Source organism: Thalia democratica, chromosome 8 (genome assembly GCF_965202585.1).
Source record: "Thalia democratica chromosome 8, ktThaDemo2.hap1.1, whole genome shotgun sequence".
Lineage (NCBI taxonomy): Eukaryota > Metazoa > Chordata > Thaliacea > Salpida > Salpidae > Thalia > Thalia democratica.
The window spans coordinates 22096713-22116680 of record NC_139172.1 but is presented as its reverse complement, the minus strand read 5'-3'; the positions used below and the strand labels follow the sequence as shown (position 1 = coordinate 22116680).

At 25.7% G+C, this 19968-nt stretch overlaps 1 protein-coding gene across 1 annotated transcript; it reads left to right on the top strand.

Annotated features, from left to right (window-relative positions):
• The first annotated feature begins 3295 nt into the window (after positions 1 to 3295).
• LOC145843014 (rhodopsin, GQ-coupled-like) lies at positions 3296 to 19409 on the top strand. The gene is made up of 8 exons (XM_082950484.1): positions 3296 to 3444; positions 5296 to 5432; positions 11840 to 12002; positions 13334 to 13476; positions 15080 to 15309; positions 15566 to 15731; positions 19060 to 19148; positions 19344 to 19409. The coding sequence occupies exons 1-8, from the start codon at positions 3296 to 3298 to the stop codon at positions 19407 to 19409; spliced, it is 1143 nt and encodes a 380-aa protein (XP_082806610.1).
• Positions 19410 to 19968: the final 559 nt, after the last annotated feature.

Here is a 19968-nt window from a genome sequence, read left to right as displayed (position 1 = left end):
GTTACATATCTTTTTAGCTTTATTTAAGCACTGACGAGATCTTTGACCGAAACTTAGTTTGTAAAATAAATTCTTGAGAGAATAAATTCACTATTTCTCCTCCAGTAGTTGAGATTTCTTTATTTGTTTTCTCAATCCCAAAACATATAATACCATTTATTTATAGGGTATTCGTTTTTTTTCTAAAAACATAACTATGGATAAATAAAGCCTTTTCACTAAACTTTCTAGAATTAATGCTTTTTTTTTGAAACTGTTTACAATATTTAGTTATTTTTTATGAATTTTTAGGTTTAAACGATTTGTAGAAACCATTGTATGTCTTGAAGTTAGAATAATTTTATATAATTACCTATAAAAACATGTTTTAAACGTTTTACAAGAAGCTTATAGGCTCTAAAGTAATTAGAAAACGTACCAAACAATAAAACACCATAAGAAATTGGTTTAAAGCTTTTTTTATAAAAAATGGTTTTATTAGCATGTTACAAACTTACTTTATTTTTTTTGTATTTTTGTAGAAACTCAATCAAATGTTCAAAATCAACATTGTTTTCGTGTACATTCATTATTTTAAAGTTAGTTTTGAACTTTAATTTTGGTTGAACTTTTTTTTTTTTTAATATTCACTGTTTAGAAAAGCTAGCTTTTAAATATTTAACAAAACCTTTTAAAAAACTCAAGAATTTTTAGCTATCAAGCATGTTTTGTTATTTATAGAGAAAACTTACTTAATAAAAATTGAAATTTTCAAACCAAACTCTTTTAAATATCACAATATTTTAAATTTAATCTCTTATTATTGGGTTTTCTATCATCAAATTTTTTTAAATCAAGTTAATTGGTTAGTTTTCAAAATTTATCTATTTATTTTTATTTTAGAAAGACAACATTAAGTTTTTAAAGGCTTTTATTTTCAGTGTATTAAAAAACAAACATTCTGAAGTAAACAAAATTAAAGTTTTGAGTTAGTGTAAAAGTTGCTAATTTGCGGATCTAGCGTGTAATTGATTTTGGCAATATTTCGAAATGATTAATTACTCAACAAAACAATGCTAACTTATGTAAATTAGACTTGTTCATTCTTTTATTGAAATAACACATTAAAATAAAACAAAAATTGTTTACAATGGTCTTAATGGTACTTATTTTGGTTTTCTATTTCCTGTTTTGATAACAAAACATTGCCTATTTATAAAACTTTATTTATTTAAAAATAAGAAATAAGTAGAAATCTAGAAAAACGTTTTTAGGTTTTAGAAAAGGAAACTGCTTCAACAATGTTTGCTTAATAGTTAATAACTTTTTTTCTTCTAAAAAAATGGTTTTACTTAACATCTCATATGCATTATAAATAGCTTATTTGTATCATTTGTAATAATTTCTATAGATAAAGGGCTACAAAGGAATTTCAAAAAATCTAACCATTACAAAGTTTTTTTTTATATAAGCTTTGTTTTCAACTATAAAAAGCTTCAATTGATTTTGAAAAACCAAAAGAATTAAGATTACTAATTAAAACAGCAAACATAACATAATAACTTTTAATAAAACTTTATGAAACTAAATTTATAAGATTAGCTAGATTATTAAAATAAAAATATTTATATCAAATTTACAGTTTACTTTGACTAACATAACTTTAAAGTTTGTATTATTAAGTATAGCTATTTTTTTTTACTTTCACTATTTTTCTAAAATAAAAATTTCTATAAAGTATAAAACATTTAAAACAGTACGATAAAATATACAGACAATTAAAACGAAAAAAAATTAAATAATACAAATCGTTAATAAAGTTGTTTGTTATATACTACATCATGATTTTTTTATACTCAAAATTTAATTTACAGTAATTGAAAATTAGATTCGGAAGCTCATTTATTTTTAGAAGCAGTAAAATTTTTGTTTTACAGTTAGTATTAAATTTATAAAAACTACTTTGTGTTAAAGGTTTATATACTTTGTAAACTGTGATCTTATAAACTTATTTCTTAACCAAATACAACTTAGAAATATTAATTCAGTATAAGATAAAGAACTTACAACAAATATTAAAAATCCATTAAAATATATACATTACTATTAATTGTATACATTTATCTATTTTTTTAGTTGTTTTACACTTTGACAAATAATTCATTTGAACAACTATTTTTTAAAACAAGTAGTTTTGTTTGTAACTTGAACTCCATGTTTATAAAACTAGTTAGTACTTGATCAAACCTTATTTTTAACTTGTTTATAAAACAAAATATTAAAAAAGAAAATTAGATCAAGATTCTTTTATTCTCTAACCTAAAACGCTATCCATTAAATTCATTCTTTTACGCTGAATTAAAAATAAAAACTGTATTTTGAATAAAGCTGTTACGCAAGAAATTTACGTAAGCGATCCAACTAATAAAATTCCATTTTGACAAGCCTGATTACCAATACGGATAGGACTAGAAAATTTATTGCTTAATTTAAATATTTTTATTCGATAAACTTCTTTGGAATTAACTCGTCTTTCTAAAGTTTACCTTGTGAAGAAAAATACAACTATAAAATTATATAAAGCTCTCGTTAAATTGTAACTTTTTTTGTTAAAGTGTCATTGCATTCAGTTTTATTTTGTTCTTAGATGTTAAGCTGATAGATAGAACTATAAGCAGCTGTTTTAGCTTTATAAAAAGCTATACATTTGAATTGTGTTATAATCGATTATTCGTTGATCTTATATTTAGATTTTAAAAACTTTCTATAAATATGTTAATATCAAAAACTGTGAACTTCTTTTTTTAAAGTAATGCCAGTAGCTTAAGACTTTATTAGAAAAATTTAGAAAGTTTTTGTTGAAATGTTTTTTTAATTTTGAAAACATGATTTAGAAAATATGAATAAGCTTTTTACTTTTTTTGCACAAAATATTTTTATAAACCTTTTTTTCAACAAGAATCTTAATAAATAATAAAAAATATTTAAATACTCGAAAAACTGAAAAAAAAATATTTATAAACTTAAGAAATTTATAAATTGCTAAAAGAAAGTTCTTTTTACAAAAATTTGCTCGTTATAGAAATAAAAAGAACAATAAGTGTTTACTTTATTTGGTTTTTTGTAAAAGATATTTAAATATTTAACTTTTTGTATAATTTAATTGACTGCAAAACAACAAGCGTCAAGTTCTTGTTTCAGTTAGATAGTATTAAACAAAACAGTTTTCTTGTTGCAAGAAACACTTAATAAGTTTTATTTTTCATAAACTTTAAATTTTTCTTACTTTTAAAGATACTTTAAACTACCTGTTAAAATGCAAAACATAACTACGGCAATTCCGTTCGAAGTAACACTAGAAAATGATCAAGAAAATCAAAACAGTTCTGCAGTTTGGTACAACATATTAGGGGTTCTTATTCTGGTGGTTTCTATCTGCTCCATTGCAATCAACAGTCTGATTCTGTTTATATTTCCTAAGTAAGATATCTCGTTGTTTATTTGTTTTTTTGTTTTTTTTAGTGGGAAAAATTATCAACTTTTAGTTATAGGTTTTATCGTCAGATTTCTATATATTTATATAAGTTTGAAATATTTTTCAAAAGAATGCTTTTTTTTATATTTAGAACTGACGTACCACCTTGGCTGTAATTCTTACAGTTTGAAAGGTTTACGTTTAACCTAATAAAGTTTTAATTCAAAACTTTTTTAATGTTTTGTGTTTTTGTATGGTAATTTGATTAGCTTAGAAACAATCTAGTAATATTAAAATTAAACAAAGTGTTTTAATAAAATATATTAAAAGTTCTTTAGCAGCAGTTTTAGTAAAACTATTGTCTTTGAGCTTATCGAATTGTAAAATTAAACGTACAAAACAAATAATACAATATTGTAGATATAAAATCCTTAAAAAAATCCCACTTAGTATTATTTATTACCTAATAAGTAAGACTTAATTTTCAATTGATCCTTTGTTTGTTATAAAATCAAAACTTTATATATAGTACAATGATAACAAAACTTAAATCATTGAAATGAACCATTCCTTAGATTAGGGGTGGTTAGTATTTCCATTCGGCGGGTCAGAATTGCCAGAAAATGTATTTAGCAGGCCGGAATTGTTTCAAAAGGCTTTGCAAGCTGCGTAATTTTAAGTTATTTATCTTAAAAATTATTAAAAAATTCTAATGAGCAAAGTTGTATTTAAATAATCATATACATTGTTTTACTTTCTACTAAAAATAAACTAAGAATATATCTGTTTTTTTAATCTCGATTCTAGTTGATTTGCACAAACTATCTTAAGCTAAAATGTTTGCATGGACCAGAAGTTTTGTAGTTGGGCCGGACATTGTCCAACCCACGTTAAATGGTCAGGCCCTTCTTGTTAAAAACTCTATATATTAAAAAAAATCATTTAGTTTTAACTTTGAGTATTTTAAACTACAATAGTATAACCTAAGGCAAATTTTATTAGCAACCTACGGCCCGCAGGTTAGATATGGTTTGTTAATAAAATATATATATTCCACAACTTGTCAGTTTTTAACTGCACAAAAATTATTTTCAAAAAAACACCGACAACTGTATAAAGATAAAGTTTACAGTTACGATATTAGTTTACTCGTTAGTAGTTTGTGGTGCTAGTTTCTCGGTTATCCCTTTTTCAGCTTTTTGTGGCTTGAAAAATAAATATTATTTCAGTAAGTGTTTATAAAACTTTACGCGAAAACTTGTTTTCTAGGAGTTACTAAAATTTACTAGGAGTTACTGCTACTCAAGCCAGACAACAAGAGATATTACCCATCTCTGTAATGGTCTAAATTTTTTATAAGTATACTGTCAACACTTCAACTTTCTACATAACTAATATATAGAAATAAGTCTACGTATACAATTTCGAATTGATATGGAATCTAGTACATAAAACTTATATACTATTTTTTTTTTGAATAAGTGTTTATTTAACTTCTCAGATGTTTTACCAGCAGTTTCTACATTTATTAAGAACTTCTGTGACAAAACCACTAGTTTTGTCACTTAGAGGTAAAACTCAAATAAAATTTAACTGAAATATTGATTATATTTTTTAAATATGCATACTATATATAAACATAAAAACATGAACTAATTACCGTTCATTAAAGCAAAGAATATATAAAAATAACTCACAAAGTTTATTCCATTGTTAAATCAGAAGCTTAAGCTACATTGGCAAGTCTTTGTTACAAACCAAAACAACACAAACATGTGATTTCCCCACAAAACAACAAGTTAGCAGCTGGCACGATTAAACTTTTTTTTTGTTTCAACCAGAGCGTTCAAGTCGATGAAGCAGCGGCTGGTGAACATCAACCTGGCGTCGCTGACCGTCTCCAACATCGGCGTGTCCTCCAGCTTCCCATTCATAATCGACGCTTGCTTCCACCGCGGCTGGAGGAGCGGGGATTGGGGTTGGTTTGATGTCGTTTGATTTGTGTTTGAAAGCAACTTTGAAACAGAGTTTGGGTTCTGTTTGTTTTAAATTGAAGCTCTGCTTATAGTTTTGAATTCGATAGTAAAGGACGCTTCGTGATTACGATAGATTTAAGAACGTTTTACCTCTGCTAAAAATGTTATTTTTTGCTTAATTAGTTGTATATATTAACATTATTATGTTGTAGTTTTAATTTGTAGTAGGGTGTATGACAATAACCAAATATTTTTTTAAACTTATGGTTAGTTTGAAAACTATGAAAAGCTAAAGCTTTTGTGAAACAAGCTTTGATTATTTCTTAGCTTTAATGACCTTGCTTTTAATTTTTATACTATTTTGAAAAGTACAGTGCTTATTCACTTATCCGGACACGTTGGGCAAGATTTTTCTGTAAACATGTCCGGATAACTAAAAATCCGGATAACTAAAAAAAATATTTTTCATATAATAATATAACTGCTGCATATAATGCAGTGCATAATAAAAGTGTTGTGGTAATAACAAATACATAGTAATTGCAAGTAATATATAATAAAATTACAAATAATAAAAGATAAACTTTAGGTTAATTAATTTATTTTTTTATGGTACAAAACCATCCGATTTACTAACCCTTTACAACTATATACGTTTTTTGAGGGTCAAGCAAGTAAAATTCATCATTTACAATTCAACCTGCCCTAACTATTAATTTAATAAAAATATCAATTTATGTTTAAAAGAAAATATAAATTATATTTATCTTAAAAAACAATAAATAATGTAAAACTATCTATTTAAATTTATTAAAAGGTTTTTTTTTTATTAAAAAAAAAAACAGACAGAAAATTAACGGGAAACTTTGACTAAGTTTAAAGTCAATTTAACGGTAACATATCACTCCAAACAAACTAGCTTTTATTGTAAGTTTTACTAAAATAAGAAGTAATAGACTTTTGTTATAATTTTTCTACGTTTTTCAGCAGAAAACTCATGGAATTTAAAAAGTTGTGAAACTTTTTGAATGAATTTTTGTGTTTACTATTGAAAACTTTTTGAATTTTCTTCTGACCGAATCTGTCCGGATAAGTGAGCGTCCTGATAAGTGAAGTCCATATAAGTGAATAAGCACTGTACTTGATTTATTGAAAACTGACGTCGTAAACTAACAAAACACATCTACGGACTTTTTCTTTGTGCAGTTCCAAAAACGTTGAAGGGTACTTAGTAAATAGTGATGAGTTTTCAGAGCTGCACCATTAAAAACTCACTAGAACTGTGTTGTTGGTTAGTCTAGAGAAATGACGTTAGTAATCAATGCATCAAACACTTTGCAAATGTTTATTATCGTTATAATCAAACAAGATTATAGTTTATTGAACGACAAAAAAAAATACGCTCAAAATATTTGGTCCTAAGGCCTGGTGCACAAAGAACCTTTCGGTTATCGAGTCGCACACCACGGATACCTTTTAACGCTTTGTCCAGGACTTATTGTTAGGATTGTTACGTTTAGATTTATATTAAGAATTACTATTATAATTTATTAAGTTTTGAACAATTGCTTTTACTTTTTGGTTAACTTAAACTACTTTTAGATCACTAGTTTACTAATTATAAATCAAAACAAGTACGTAATGTGTATTTTAGAAAAAGTTTTGCAAATTGTCCTAAGTTTACATTTAAAAAAAAGTTAAAGCAACAATTAGAAACTAATTCTGTTTCCAATACGTTATTTAACTGTTTCTAAATTAACAAAAACTAATAGCTTGCTTTAGTATTCCAAGTCATGTTAAAATAGATCACAGTTGCTTTCTTAACTCAGACCATAAAACAAAAATGTTTCAAACAAAAACTTTTAACAGAATTTTTCTATAACGTGTGGTGTTTTTCTGTGCATGTTCAGAAGTGACGCACTGCACTTTTTTGAAAACACTGGGTCAAAGTAATAAATATTTTGCTTGTGTTAATTTTTTTCATACAAAAAACAAAGTTCTAAAATTATAAACATATAATAAATTAAGTAAATATTTTACTTACTACTAACTCTGTGCAAAAATATTTATACACGTAGTTAAACAACGTATTGTATGTATGTAAATATCGTAACTAAATCACACTTTTTATTAGCAACTGCTTTCAATATGGTCTAATTTACACAGCAACCATTGCACACTAGAATGTTCATCTAAAAGTTGTGTAAGGTTTACATTTAAAGATGCTTCTTAAAAAAATGTTCAGATTTCATGTTCAAAATTTGCTAGCCAATAGTTTGTTAATGAAGATCCTAACAAAGCAAGCTCGCCGGACTGTATAACAATAACAACGATTTGCACACTACTTTTCTTTAATCAACTAGCATATGTTTCTCCGTATTAAACAAGTTATGTAGCTTTTCCTAGTAATTTAGTTTGAGTTTATTAAACAATGCTTATTGATTTACTTCATTTCACAATGCAAAACAGTCGGATTATATAACAATATTGTATCTACTACTAATCAATCTGTAATAATTATGGCTTAAATTTCAGTAAATTCACATGCTCATCTGCTTTGCTTTCTTTTCTTTACTTGCACGGCTCACTTTTTGCAGAACTCCGTGGAAGTGTGTTAACTTGTTTTAAACAATTTAAAAATATGTTACTCGCATAAAGAAAAGTATATTTTTGTACAAGTTTTATAAACATTCAAAATATGAACATTAGTTTTATTCTATCTAAATAACTAACAACATAAGGGACTTGAAATATCTGCAAAAGGCTTGAAAAACTTCAAAACAAATAAAAAACTAAACTGTAGAACTGTGAACCGTGTAGTTCATATTAAAAAAAAAAGATTAATAAACCAATTTCTATAAATAAAATAATGGAACATTAAGTATCTGTAATTACGACCACGGAATTTTTCCAATTAAAACTAGTATAATAGCTTATTTTACAAAAACTTTAGTAGTTAATTTGTAAAAACGTATAGAATACAAACTTAAAATTAGTACGAAAAAATTCAATATAAAATTATGTTTAATCAACTTTAGCAAGTAGTATTTCTGTACATTTTTTCAATATAATTTTAAACTAATCATTATTTGCGAAACAAAATAATTTTTTTAAACTATTATTTTAAGTAACAATAGAAGCTGATTTAGAGTATACGTGCTAAAAAATTGTTCAATTTTTAATCAAGTTTATACCTGTTTGTTTAAAATAAAATACGGTATAACATAAATCATACATTTGCATATTAGTTTTCAGAAAAATTTCAAATAACGGATTTAATAAAAAAAAAATCAATTTGAACAATTGAAGAAATTCAACTTAACTACTTAATAATTTACTTATAAAAAATTGTTCAAGTTTTGTATTTTAAAGTTTTATCGTCGAGTGATCTACTCTATAGTAAGCATTTTTTATAAGTTCCAAAACACATTAGTTGTATCTTATTAAACTGGAGTTAAGCAATTTTAAACTGTGTGTTTTAACTAGTATAAAAATAAAATAAATTTCTTTTAAGGCAGAACTACTCATGTTTCATACTAATCCTTGGCAAGACGTTAAACTGTGTCTAAATGGTGTAGGACTCGATAATCGAAAGGTTTTTTCGTACACTAGGTCCTTAGACCAAAAATTTGTGCGCTTCTTTTGTTCAATAAACAATAATTATTAAAACGGAAGTACAGCCTGGACATACTGCGGTACCCTGTACTGCGTGACTTTAAGCATAGTTCGCTTTAAGTTTTTTTTATGATTTAAAAAAAAATCATTAGTAACATTAAAATTATAGAGTTGCTTATTTGTAAAACAATATAATCTTTTCTAAGCTAGTCAAGGTTTTTTAGGCAGTGAAAAATTTACAAACTTTACAAAACTAATACTTAACTTGCATACAGATTCTATTTTAAAAGTAATATTTTCTCATTTTGGACGTTGTTGATTCGCAATAATTAGTAAATAGACAAATAAGGGAACACTTTGGAATTAGCTAAAGCTTTTTTGCTATAAAATTATCAAACAGTTTTATACTTTTTTTTGAAAGATAATGTTTACAAACTCGTAATGGCTAGTAAAGAAAACCTTAAAGTTATTTAAGATTTAAAAACTATTTAAGCAGTTAAGCAGAATCACAATTTACCTTGAAGTTAATGTTTTAGTTTATAAATTTAAAATCTAACTATAAAGTATTAATAAAAATAAAAATAAGTCGTAGTCTAAGTGAAACTTGTTTTAAACGTTTTCAATACTGTGTCTTAACGTCTTTTTATAATGTTTATTAAACTATGTTTAGAGATTAAAAAGGAGAAATATATTTCGAGTTATACTACAAATGAACGAAAAGTAAGCACAAAAATAATTTACTGCATTTACTAATAACTGCATTTCCTTAACAGTTGAAATAAAAAGTGAATTTTTTAGTATATTATCAATATACATAGTGAAACGGAGAAAGAGCTTTCAGTAATCTCACTACTACTTTTGTTATTGTATTTAATTTCTAATAATAAAAATTAATGTTATCTTAACTGTAAAAACTTTGTTTAAGTATCATTAATACAAATTGTGCAAGTTTCTCACAGCCCTAGTTATTTTTTGTTTTTTGTTTAAAAATTTTATTACAAACGAGACCATCAAAAAATATAGTCGCAAAAACGAATCAAATCAATTAAAAATAATCATAGTTCGTTCCTTTTCATATTGTTAGTTTTTTTTTTCATGATGACGAAATGGTACTCTTTTGAGCTGTCAGTTTGCAACACGAGTTGCAATTTCAAAGCATGTATCATTCGCGTTGTTTAACATATTTGATCATTATAACTGTTTGCATCTTGAAACGCTTCTATTTTGATCTTTTTCATAATTTATGACGATGTGAGCTGATCTTTTCTAGCTCAATACGTTTCTAATTTTACTCTGTCTTACTTGTTACGTTTTTAACTTTTATTTTCTATGTCAGTGTAATTATAGCTTTATTACTTCAAATTTATGATTTTAAAATTGCACGTATCAGCATTAAATGCAAACTCATAGTTTTAAATTTTCTAACCGATTTAAATTAATTGAAGTATTTGAATATTTATAGAACTTGGTTTAAATTAATTTACAGTTCATGTAAAACTAAATATTAACTTTAGTTAATCTAATATTTATGAATCTAAAGCAAAGAAGTTTTACCTACATTTTAAGCTAAAATATAAGCAAGAAACCTACCAAGTTTAAAACGAATAGAGTCAGAGAAATTAACCATGCGATATAATGTTTTTATGAAAAATTAATGTTTTGATTAATTTTAGCATAGTTATTTTTAGTTTTAGTGTATATTATTTAATGTTGAAAAATATTAGCATTTGTGTATGCATTTTTAAACTACTGATATTTAAAAAGTTTTTAACTTTAGTTAGAAGCTTATTAAACTATATGTAGCAACTTTTTATTTATATCTTTAATAAAACTTTATTAATGTTTAAATATCATATAAATTTCAAAGTTAAAAATACACAAAAATAATTGGATAAAACTAAATAATTTAGTGATGTGCAGAGCATAGTTTGCTAACCATGACTTTACATCAAATCAACTTTTTGAATAGTTTAATTGCGTTATATTAGTTTTTAGTTGATTAAGAAAAAATCTCTTGAATGTTTATTATAACCATAACTTCTCCTAAAAAAAGGGAAATAAAATATTATTTTAATTTTTTCAAATTTTAATGGTTTAGTAAAATATTGTATACTTTTTACTTTATAGATCACAGTAAAAGTTCTCAACTTAATAATAAGGAGAATAATCAACTTTAATTTTTTAACTTTTTTAACAAAACAATCTTTTACTTGTTTGAAATAAACCAAAAGATTCTATTTGAGCAAGTTTTTATATTCAACTAATGATCTCGTTTGATTAATTTTAAACGAGTGAAATATTGTTTTGTTGATAAAGTTTAAAAACTTGAGTTGTATAGTAAAGTATCACTAAATGCTAAGAGTTTAAGGTTTTACGCTTTTATTTTTATAACTACTGATTTAGATGCAGTTTTTAGATAAAGTTTTTTTTTACAGTTTTTCAACTAAGCATTAATAAATTAAATTAGTTGAAACATTACAAATTACTTCAAAAACTTTTATCAATTAAATTAACTACTCGTCGTAAAAACTTTTACAACTAAATAATTAACAAAAAAATGTTTAAGAGTTTTTAGACGGTGTAAAAGTAAAAATATGTCACATATCTTACAACCCTAATGTTTTACGTACAAAACTTTCTACCCTATATAAACATTGCTAACATTTCTTTTGTTATGATCAATACATCTAGCATTTAAATTATTTTTACAATTTAATTTAAATTTGAACCTTGTATCAAAAAGCTGAGTTTACGTTTTTAAACTGTTCCGAAACAAAATAAAAATAATTCAAAGGCTGCAACTTCACATCATGCGCCACAGCAATTTTCTGCTACTCGCAAATATTCGTAATGTGCGAGATAGCAGTCCAGCGCTACCAGGCAACAAAGCAGGCTTTCATCGTGTATCCGGACATAAAAGAAGTCGTTTTCAAGCTGGGAGTAATATGGACGCTTGCGTAAGTGTTTTTTTTTTAATGCCAGTTTCCGATTTTAAAGCTTTATGTTTAATATTTGTCGAAGCTTTGTTGAAGTGTTTTTTTTTCACTTCGAGTTTTCAAGTATTTTTCTACTGTAGATTAGTAATCTACATACTTCTCATAAAAAATAATTTAAAATAATAAATACAATTTCTATAACAGTTTTTATAAAAACATTATAGCTTTAAGTTTATTTATAACTTTTGTTAAACTAGCTGATATATTTTTAGAAGCATGCTACCGTTTTTTAATCAAAGTATATTTAAATATTTATTAAGTACAGTTTGTAAATTTATTGTTGTTTTAGTAAAACATTTCAAAATACAAAATTAGATTTCACAATCTAATTCAGAGGCTAAAAAATGTGTGTTAGTGTTTTATCAACTTTATTTTATTGATAAATTTCGTTTTTACTTTTGTTAAAAGTATACTTAAGCTTATGTTAGTTTTTTAAGTTTTTCACTACCTTTTTATATATAATTTGTAAACTTAAAGTAGCACCTTTTTATACTAAAAACTTATAGCTAAGGTTTTAATACAGTAGCCTAAATATATATACAATAGTTTTGTTATTAAATAGTTTTAGTCTTAGTTAACTATTTGATTAACTTATATTTATTTTTTGAGCAACCTTAAACTTTTTCTGATAAAAAATGTATTCAAATGTATGATTTATAAAAAAAAAAGTTTAAGCTTCCCTAAGTAACTTTAAGCTTTTTACTAGTATTAACTAGTTTTTTTGTTTCTTTTAATTAAATTTTAGTCTTAATGTCTTCAAATAAGTTTTTGTAAGCTTCCAAAATTTAAATTCAACTGAAAATCTCTAGTACAGTAAAACATTATTTCATAAAAGATTTCTTAAAAACATTAAACTTGTAGTTTTTAGAACCATTAGATTTAACTTTAGTTTTTGCAAAATAAATTTAAAAATATAAGAAGCTGCTTATTTCAAAATGTAACAACAATACCACTTACATACTAAACTAGTTGAAAACTTTTTAGAAGCAGCTTAATTAAACTTAATAGTTTAAAAATAAAACACTATAAGTAGCTTAATTATCGGTACAAAGTTGCAACTCCTTTCTAATTTAACATTAACAAAGAATAAAACTATTAAGCTAAGTTAAATTAAGTAAATATTTCTTAAAACAACTTTATTGAAAGTTTATTGGGACAGATTGTAAACCTGAAAACGTTTTGACCTTACATGTTGTGGAACAAAACTTTGTAGATTTTTCAAAGCAATCAATTGATTTTTAAAATCAACTAAAAAACTTTGCCAATTTCAAAACAATAGCTTCAACAAACAGGGTGATTTTGGCGTGTCTTCCGTTTTTTGGGTACGGAAAGTTCGCAGTGAACGGGATAAATGTGAGTTGCACTTTCGACTTCATGTCGAAGAAAGTCAGCGACAAAGCGTACGTGTTCACGCTGATTTCGTTTGGATTTTTCAGTTAGTCAACTTCTAATCAAGTTTTGTTTGAATAACTGCACCACTGTAAAACAGCCTTGAAGTGTTTTGAATGTTTACAATGTTTTTGTGAAACTTTAGTAAAAACACTTAAAACTAAAGTATTTGAATGTTTATGATACCCAACTTAGTTTTAAAAGTTTATGTACATATTTAATAATTTAAAGGAATTTGAACTTTTATACGCTTTTTGAAAAACTTATTCATTAAAGTATTATCTGAATACAAGTTTGATTTACAATAATTTTACATAATATCATTAAATTTTTCAATCAAATGTAGTAATAAGATTTTTATTTTATTAATGAATGGTTAATAATTTTTATAAATACTTATTAGTTTCACACACTTCTGTATTATCTTATTTTGAAACGAAAGGTTAACAAAATGGTATTCTAATTTATTTCGATTTCTATCAAAAAGTTTACCTACATGCTTTATAATTACAAATGAAATAATTTAGTTTTCATCTAATCTTAATAGGTCATAGTAGCGTTAGGTATATACTATATAAATAATGATTTTAAGGAAACTTTCAAAATTAAAATTTAAAATAGCACGGCACCACATCGCACGATAATCATAAACAACTTTCAAGAAAAACTACGACCGTAAGAAGTCGGGTGGTAGATTTTTTAAACTGTTGATGGTTATGGTGCGATGCAGCCTACAACTTATTGTACAGTGAAAACCACATTTCAGCTTTGTAAAGGTAGCCGAACACTTCTATTTGTTTAAATTAAGACACTGCGTGACATAACAGACCGAAATAAAAACTAAATTTTCTACTAATTTCAATCAACTTTATTTTTAGAGTCTTACATAACTATCAAATAGTGTTGTTTGACCCTAGTGTCTTAAAATTTTTGTTTTAAAAATATAATCAAATTCTATTGCTTTTTTCAATTTAGCATGTATTTTTTTAATTCTTTTTTAATTTAATATATTTATTTGAAAATGTTTTGTTATTTGTTTTTAGTAGAAAACTTTATACAAAAATAATAAGTATAAAATTTTTAGGTAGTCTTAACACCTAATCAGAACGTAATTTTTTGGTTTGAATATGAAACAAAACAATCAATAATCTTATTTAAAGAAACTAAAACTCTAGTCTTTTACTTTTACTTTTATGAAGATATTTAGTAATTATGTTAAAGTAGTTATGTTTAGTAAATGAACCTTTTGATTAAACTAAAGTTTAAATTTTTAGAAACTTGTAGTTTCCCTTTTATTATCTCGTTTCTCACTATATCAGTGTTTTAACTTCATTGTATATTCTGTTTGGATCAACAGAGCATTTATTTTCTTAACAGTAATGGATTGTTGTTTTCAATTTTAAAAGGTTTCTTTTTAAGTGTTTTAATTAAGTTTCAGTAGAACTACTTTCATTATTTAGGAATTAAGTATATATACTTAGAGTTTAGTTTCATAAAAATAACCCTTTTAATAACTTGTATGTAGATTTAAAGCTTTGTAATCCAAACTTGATTAGTTTAATGATAAGCTAAGTTTTATAACTTAGTTACACTGAATAAAGTTGAATAAGTTTTAAATTAATAAAAATGTCTTTATGTCGCTTTTTTAGTTCCAGTGACAATCATCACTTACTGCTACGTCGGAATGATAAGGATCGCCCGCCTTTCACGCAAGACGCTCACCAAGCAGCGGCTCTCAGGCAGCACCAAAAACCAAGCCATGCTCCGGCTGCGAGAGTTTCAGCTGGCGAAAACCGCGGGAAAAGCAATCACGTGCTTTTTAGGCAGTTGGGCGCCTTACGTGTGCATTGCGCTAGTTGGAATGTTTTCAAATGAAACTGTTAGTAAAATATAAGTTGAAAACTATTACTGTAACGTTTTTTGTAAAAAAATGTTTATATAAGCAAACAATACTTTTTTTAATAATTACTTTAAAAAATTATAATGATTGTTGCTAAACATTCTTATTTTTTTGTCGTTAAAATACAAGTATACCTAAGTTACACTAAAATGGCACAAACAGCTATATAGCCTTAGACCTCACGTCAAACAACGTTTTGTCAAAGAGCAAGATTAAAACATTTGAAAAACTAAAGGTTTCCCCGACACCAGCGTTTTTGGAGAGTATAGCGGCGTTGATGGCAAAGTCGTCTTCCACGCTGACTGCTCTTGTGTACGTCTACAACCACCGCAAGTTCAAAAAAGAATACCAAAAATTCACTTCGAAATTTTGGAAGTCCGAAAATGGTCAAAGTTCTTCAGGTTTAAATACTAGTTTGCGCAATGTAGATTGCTTTAGTTTTTGTAATGATAATGGTAAGAACTCCTAATCTTACTTGACTGTGTACTAATTGTTGAGAGAAAAGCTTTTTAAGTTTTTCAGACTATACGTAAAACCGTAGTTTTATTTTTTGATGAGAGAGTAATGCAATATACAACTTATCTTTTAGGATTGTAGAATACAAATACAAAAGTTATTTTTTATTATGAACATGATGTTCATATAGTAATTATTAGTACAAGTTAGAACTGTTATTAAAATTATCCTTAAAGCTAAACAAAGTTTAACTCGAATGTATAACTTATCAACTTACACACTTTGAAAAATTACTTTAAAACTAATTATTTACAAAAGTTTATAGTATATTTAGATATTTTCACTTCAAATATCCATACTTACAGGACTAACTCAACTAGATTTAACAATTTTGAATAGCTTTTACACATAGCTAGCATTTTTTTACTAGTTTCTTTAAAACATTGTACATTTATTTCTAAGTTTATATACAAGCTGTGTTAAAACAATAAGTCGTTTTATTAGTATGTGCGCATTGATTTGTTGAAAAATATCTAGATATCAGTAGATTAAGGTACAATATAAAAATTTTTATGAGATTTAAAATTGTTAAAAAAAATATTATTAGACAGTTTTTATTACTAAACTGGAAGTATATACTACACTTTTAAAATTTAACTAGATGAAGATTAAAAGTATGAAGCATAGCCATTACTCAACATCTTCTAATCTTTTAACTAAACTTTAAACCGTAAGCTTCTTAGCTAAATGAAACAAGGCAAAACGAACTCGTCCAAACGTGATAAAACTTTGTAACATGTAAACAACCAATTTTAAAATGAAACCTTTGTTGAAAAGTCATTCGTGTAAAAAAGACAAAGCGCAGTTTTGACCGGTTTCAAGACTCAAGATTAATTATATAAATTAAATTACTAAAAATTTGCCTAAAATTGCTTTTGTAATAAATAAACAACAACATTAAGTTATTTTTTGTAAGATTACTTAAAAAAGGGTCTATTTAAATAAACAAGAGTTCTAGCAAGGGTAATATATATGATACACAGTATTTGAATTTCCTTTGAATTTTAGTTTTTAGTAATTCAATAATTTTTTATTGAATTTTACGACCTTGGCATCCTTGATGAAAAGTCTTTTTGATACTAGATTTTATTTTAATGATAAAAATTTACTAGCTTCTTTTAAATAACTATCTACGATCGCTAAATAATTAATATATGTTTACTGCTAAGAAAGCAGTTCTTTAAATAAGGTTTTATAAGTGTGTGAAATGACTAAAAATAGTTTTCTTGGTTATATTAAAATCTAAAAGTATGTCAACTAATTATTTAAGCCAGACAAAGAAATTTAAGTATTTTTAAAAATCAAAATTAATTTGCATAACAATAATTTGACCATGTATTACTATGTAAAAAAAACATATTTTTTCAAGTTTTAATTTTTGTAACAACAAGCATTAAAGTTTTTTAAAAGTATAAAGTTTTTAGGAAATATAATTTTTTGTTATTTTTTATCAATCTTTTAAAACTTAATAGTTATGCAATCATTACTAGACTTAACCTTATTTGTTTTAAAGTTTTTTGAACAGTTTATTTTAGGAAAATAAAGTGGGTGTAACCAAGAATTTTTATCTTTGAAATATTTCATAACTAGAGATAAAATTTTAAGATAAATATCAAAAAAACTTTGTTGTTTGTTTAATTTTTATTATTTTATTACTAGTTGTTGTTGCAACAATAAAATACAATGTTAGATGGACTAAAAAAATAAGTTTCATGAATTGTATACAAACAAATTTTTTAAAGCTAGCAATTAAACTAAATCATCGTTTTTCTTTTTTGTTGAGAAATATAATACTGTTAAATTATTCATGCAATTTAATTTACTCATCTTAGAATTCTTAATATTTCTTCTTCTTTTTTAACCGGGGAATTTCTTTTCTTTTCTAAATTTGTTGATTTAACACAGATGCACTGAGTTAATCTGTTTCACGTTTCAATAATCTTAAAGCCTTCTTATTAAATATAGATAAATAAATTTACTGATAGTAATAATTTTTAATAATTTTTATATTAATTGAAAAAATAATAATTTTTAAATTATAAATAGTACAAAATCAAGGTATTTTCATGTACATTTTTATTATAAATCAATAAATACTCTTATGATTTGTAGCTTTTACTTTTTTTTAAATAAAAATTAAACAATTTTCTGCTATTACTACTAATCATAATACTAATGGTACAAAGAACTGTGTTCAGAGTCGAATTTCAATTTCAAGGCTAAATTTAGTCAACATGTGTTTTTTTTTATGAATCGTGTTTAGTAGTTCTCACGACAATTTAGTGTTCTAATACACACAATTTTTTTTTTTATTATGAATTGATTTTTAATTGATTTTAAACAATTTTAAGGGTTAAATTACTTAAATAACCTTGAATGAGCAAGTACTTGGTACTACTTATCAAAATGTATTTTAGTTTTTCAAGAATTATAACTAATAAGTTAATAATTGTCAATATTTTCTTTATTTTAATTACATTTCAAAGAGTTGTGTAGTTTTACTCTTGACTTTTTAACAACTCTCGTAATCAACATATAAGTTCAATTTTCTAAGTTCTAATGCAGTGCTTTTTTTTTTTGCTATACTCGAAGTTAACTGAAACTTATGTCGCACTGACAATGTATTAGACTGCGGACAATTTAGTTGGGTCATTTTTAACTGTACCCACAAACGATTAAGTCAGTAATGAATTGCAATACATTCTGGTAACGCAGTTTCTCAAAACTAAGTCCGCCTAACGAGTTCAACTAAGCCGGTCGTGGATTGTCGCGGGAGTAGTTGTTAATAGTCGCGCGGGCAGTATGGTGCTTAATGCTCATTCTAAACTTATTTACAAAATTTTTCTTAATTTGAAAGAAAACTTATTGAGTTTGTTTTGTTTTTCTTTAAAAACGTTGCAAAACTCAAAACTTGACAACTTCTGCTAGTGTGAGAAAACTGGTAATCCATTTACTTATCAGCCGGAATTTTTTTTTTGTCATCAGAAAAGTATTCTTAACTAAATATTTGTTTTAGTGTACTAAAAAGGTAACATATGATAAAATACTGCTGCAGTTTTTGACGTAAAAAATAGTAAAACAGTGTAAAACAGCTTTAAGTTTTTTAGACAGAATAGCACTTTTGATTCAAAAAACTTACTTGAAGAAATTAAAAACTGTACTTGATAACGCTTTTTTTAAACTATAATAACAAACTAACAACTTTTCAAACAGACGTCTTAAGGTTTCCGAGCGTGGCTCTTCGCCCGGTGAATATTCCCGTTGAAATTCCCATCGACGTCAACGGAATCATTAACTCTCCTGTGAGTGAAAAACTTTTAAAAAAAGTTTAAAAGTGTTTTTTTTTGATAAGCTTTTGTATTTTTAACATCAAGATCGCTTTAGCTGCAGATTTAAAAGTTAAAAAAGAAAAAAAAAAGTAAATCAATGGCTCTGACTTACCACTGCGAAAGTGAACATTTCATCTTCAATTCTTTTCATTTGCGACTTTTTTTTAGATAGACGAAGACCTAATCCGAAGCGACCACGACATCGGCGATTCGGAAACGCAAAAATTAAACTGATGATTCTCTCGAAGCGTTGGAAGAAAAACTAACTTGACAGCTTTGAGTTGCGAATGGGCCTCCTGATTAAAAATACCAAAACTAATCGCTCTATTTAAGCTGCGGCCGCTCCTCCTTCAAATCATTATTGCTTCAACTGACTGATCGGCCGCCTCTAGATTAGCAATGTGTGTAGAAGTGTGTTAGAATTTTGCATAAGAATTACAGAGAAAAAGCTGTAGTGGTAGAATAGTGTAGACGTTAATGTTGCTTTTTGTTGTTGTTGTTTAATTTTTTCAATTTTTGAAAAGAGTTATAAAAAAAGTCATTTTTCTTCTAGTTTTAAGTCTAGTTGTATAAGATATACAAAATACATAAAATTTCTACGCCGCTGTAAAAAATGAGTAGTACAATTTAAATGTTAAATTATTTTGTATTGCAATTTGTACTTGAATAATTTTTGTAGTCGAAAACTTCGCATTTACTATTTAACGCTTAAAAGTGTAAAGAACTATATAAAACTAAAGTTCATTTAATGAAGAAAAAGTTTAGTAAAAAACCGTAAAATTAAACTACAGCA

Coding starts and splice junctions, on each gene's coding strand:
- LOC145843014 (XM_082950484.1), top strand. CDS start 3,296: ATGCAAAACATAACTACGGCAATTCCGTTCGAAGTAACACTAGAAAAT. Junction 5,433..11,839: donor CTGGAGGAGCGGGGATTGGG/GTTGGTTTGATG, acceptor AATAATTCAAAG/GCTGCAACTTCACATCATGC. Junction 15,310..15,565: donor GAATGTTTTCAAATGAAACT/GTTAGTAAAATA, acceptor GAAAAACTAAAG/GTTTCCCCGACACCAGCGTT.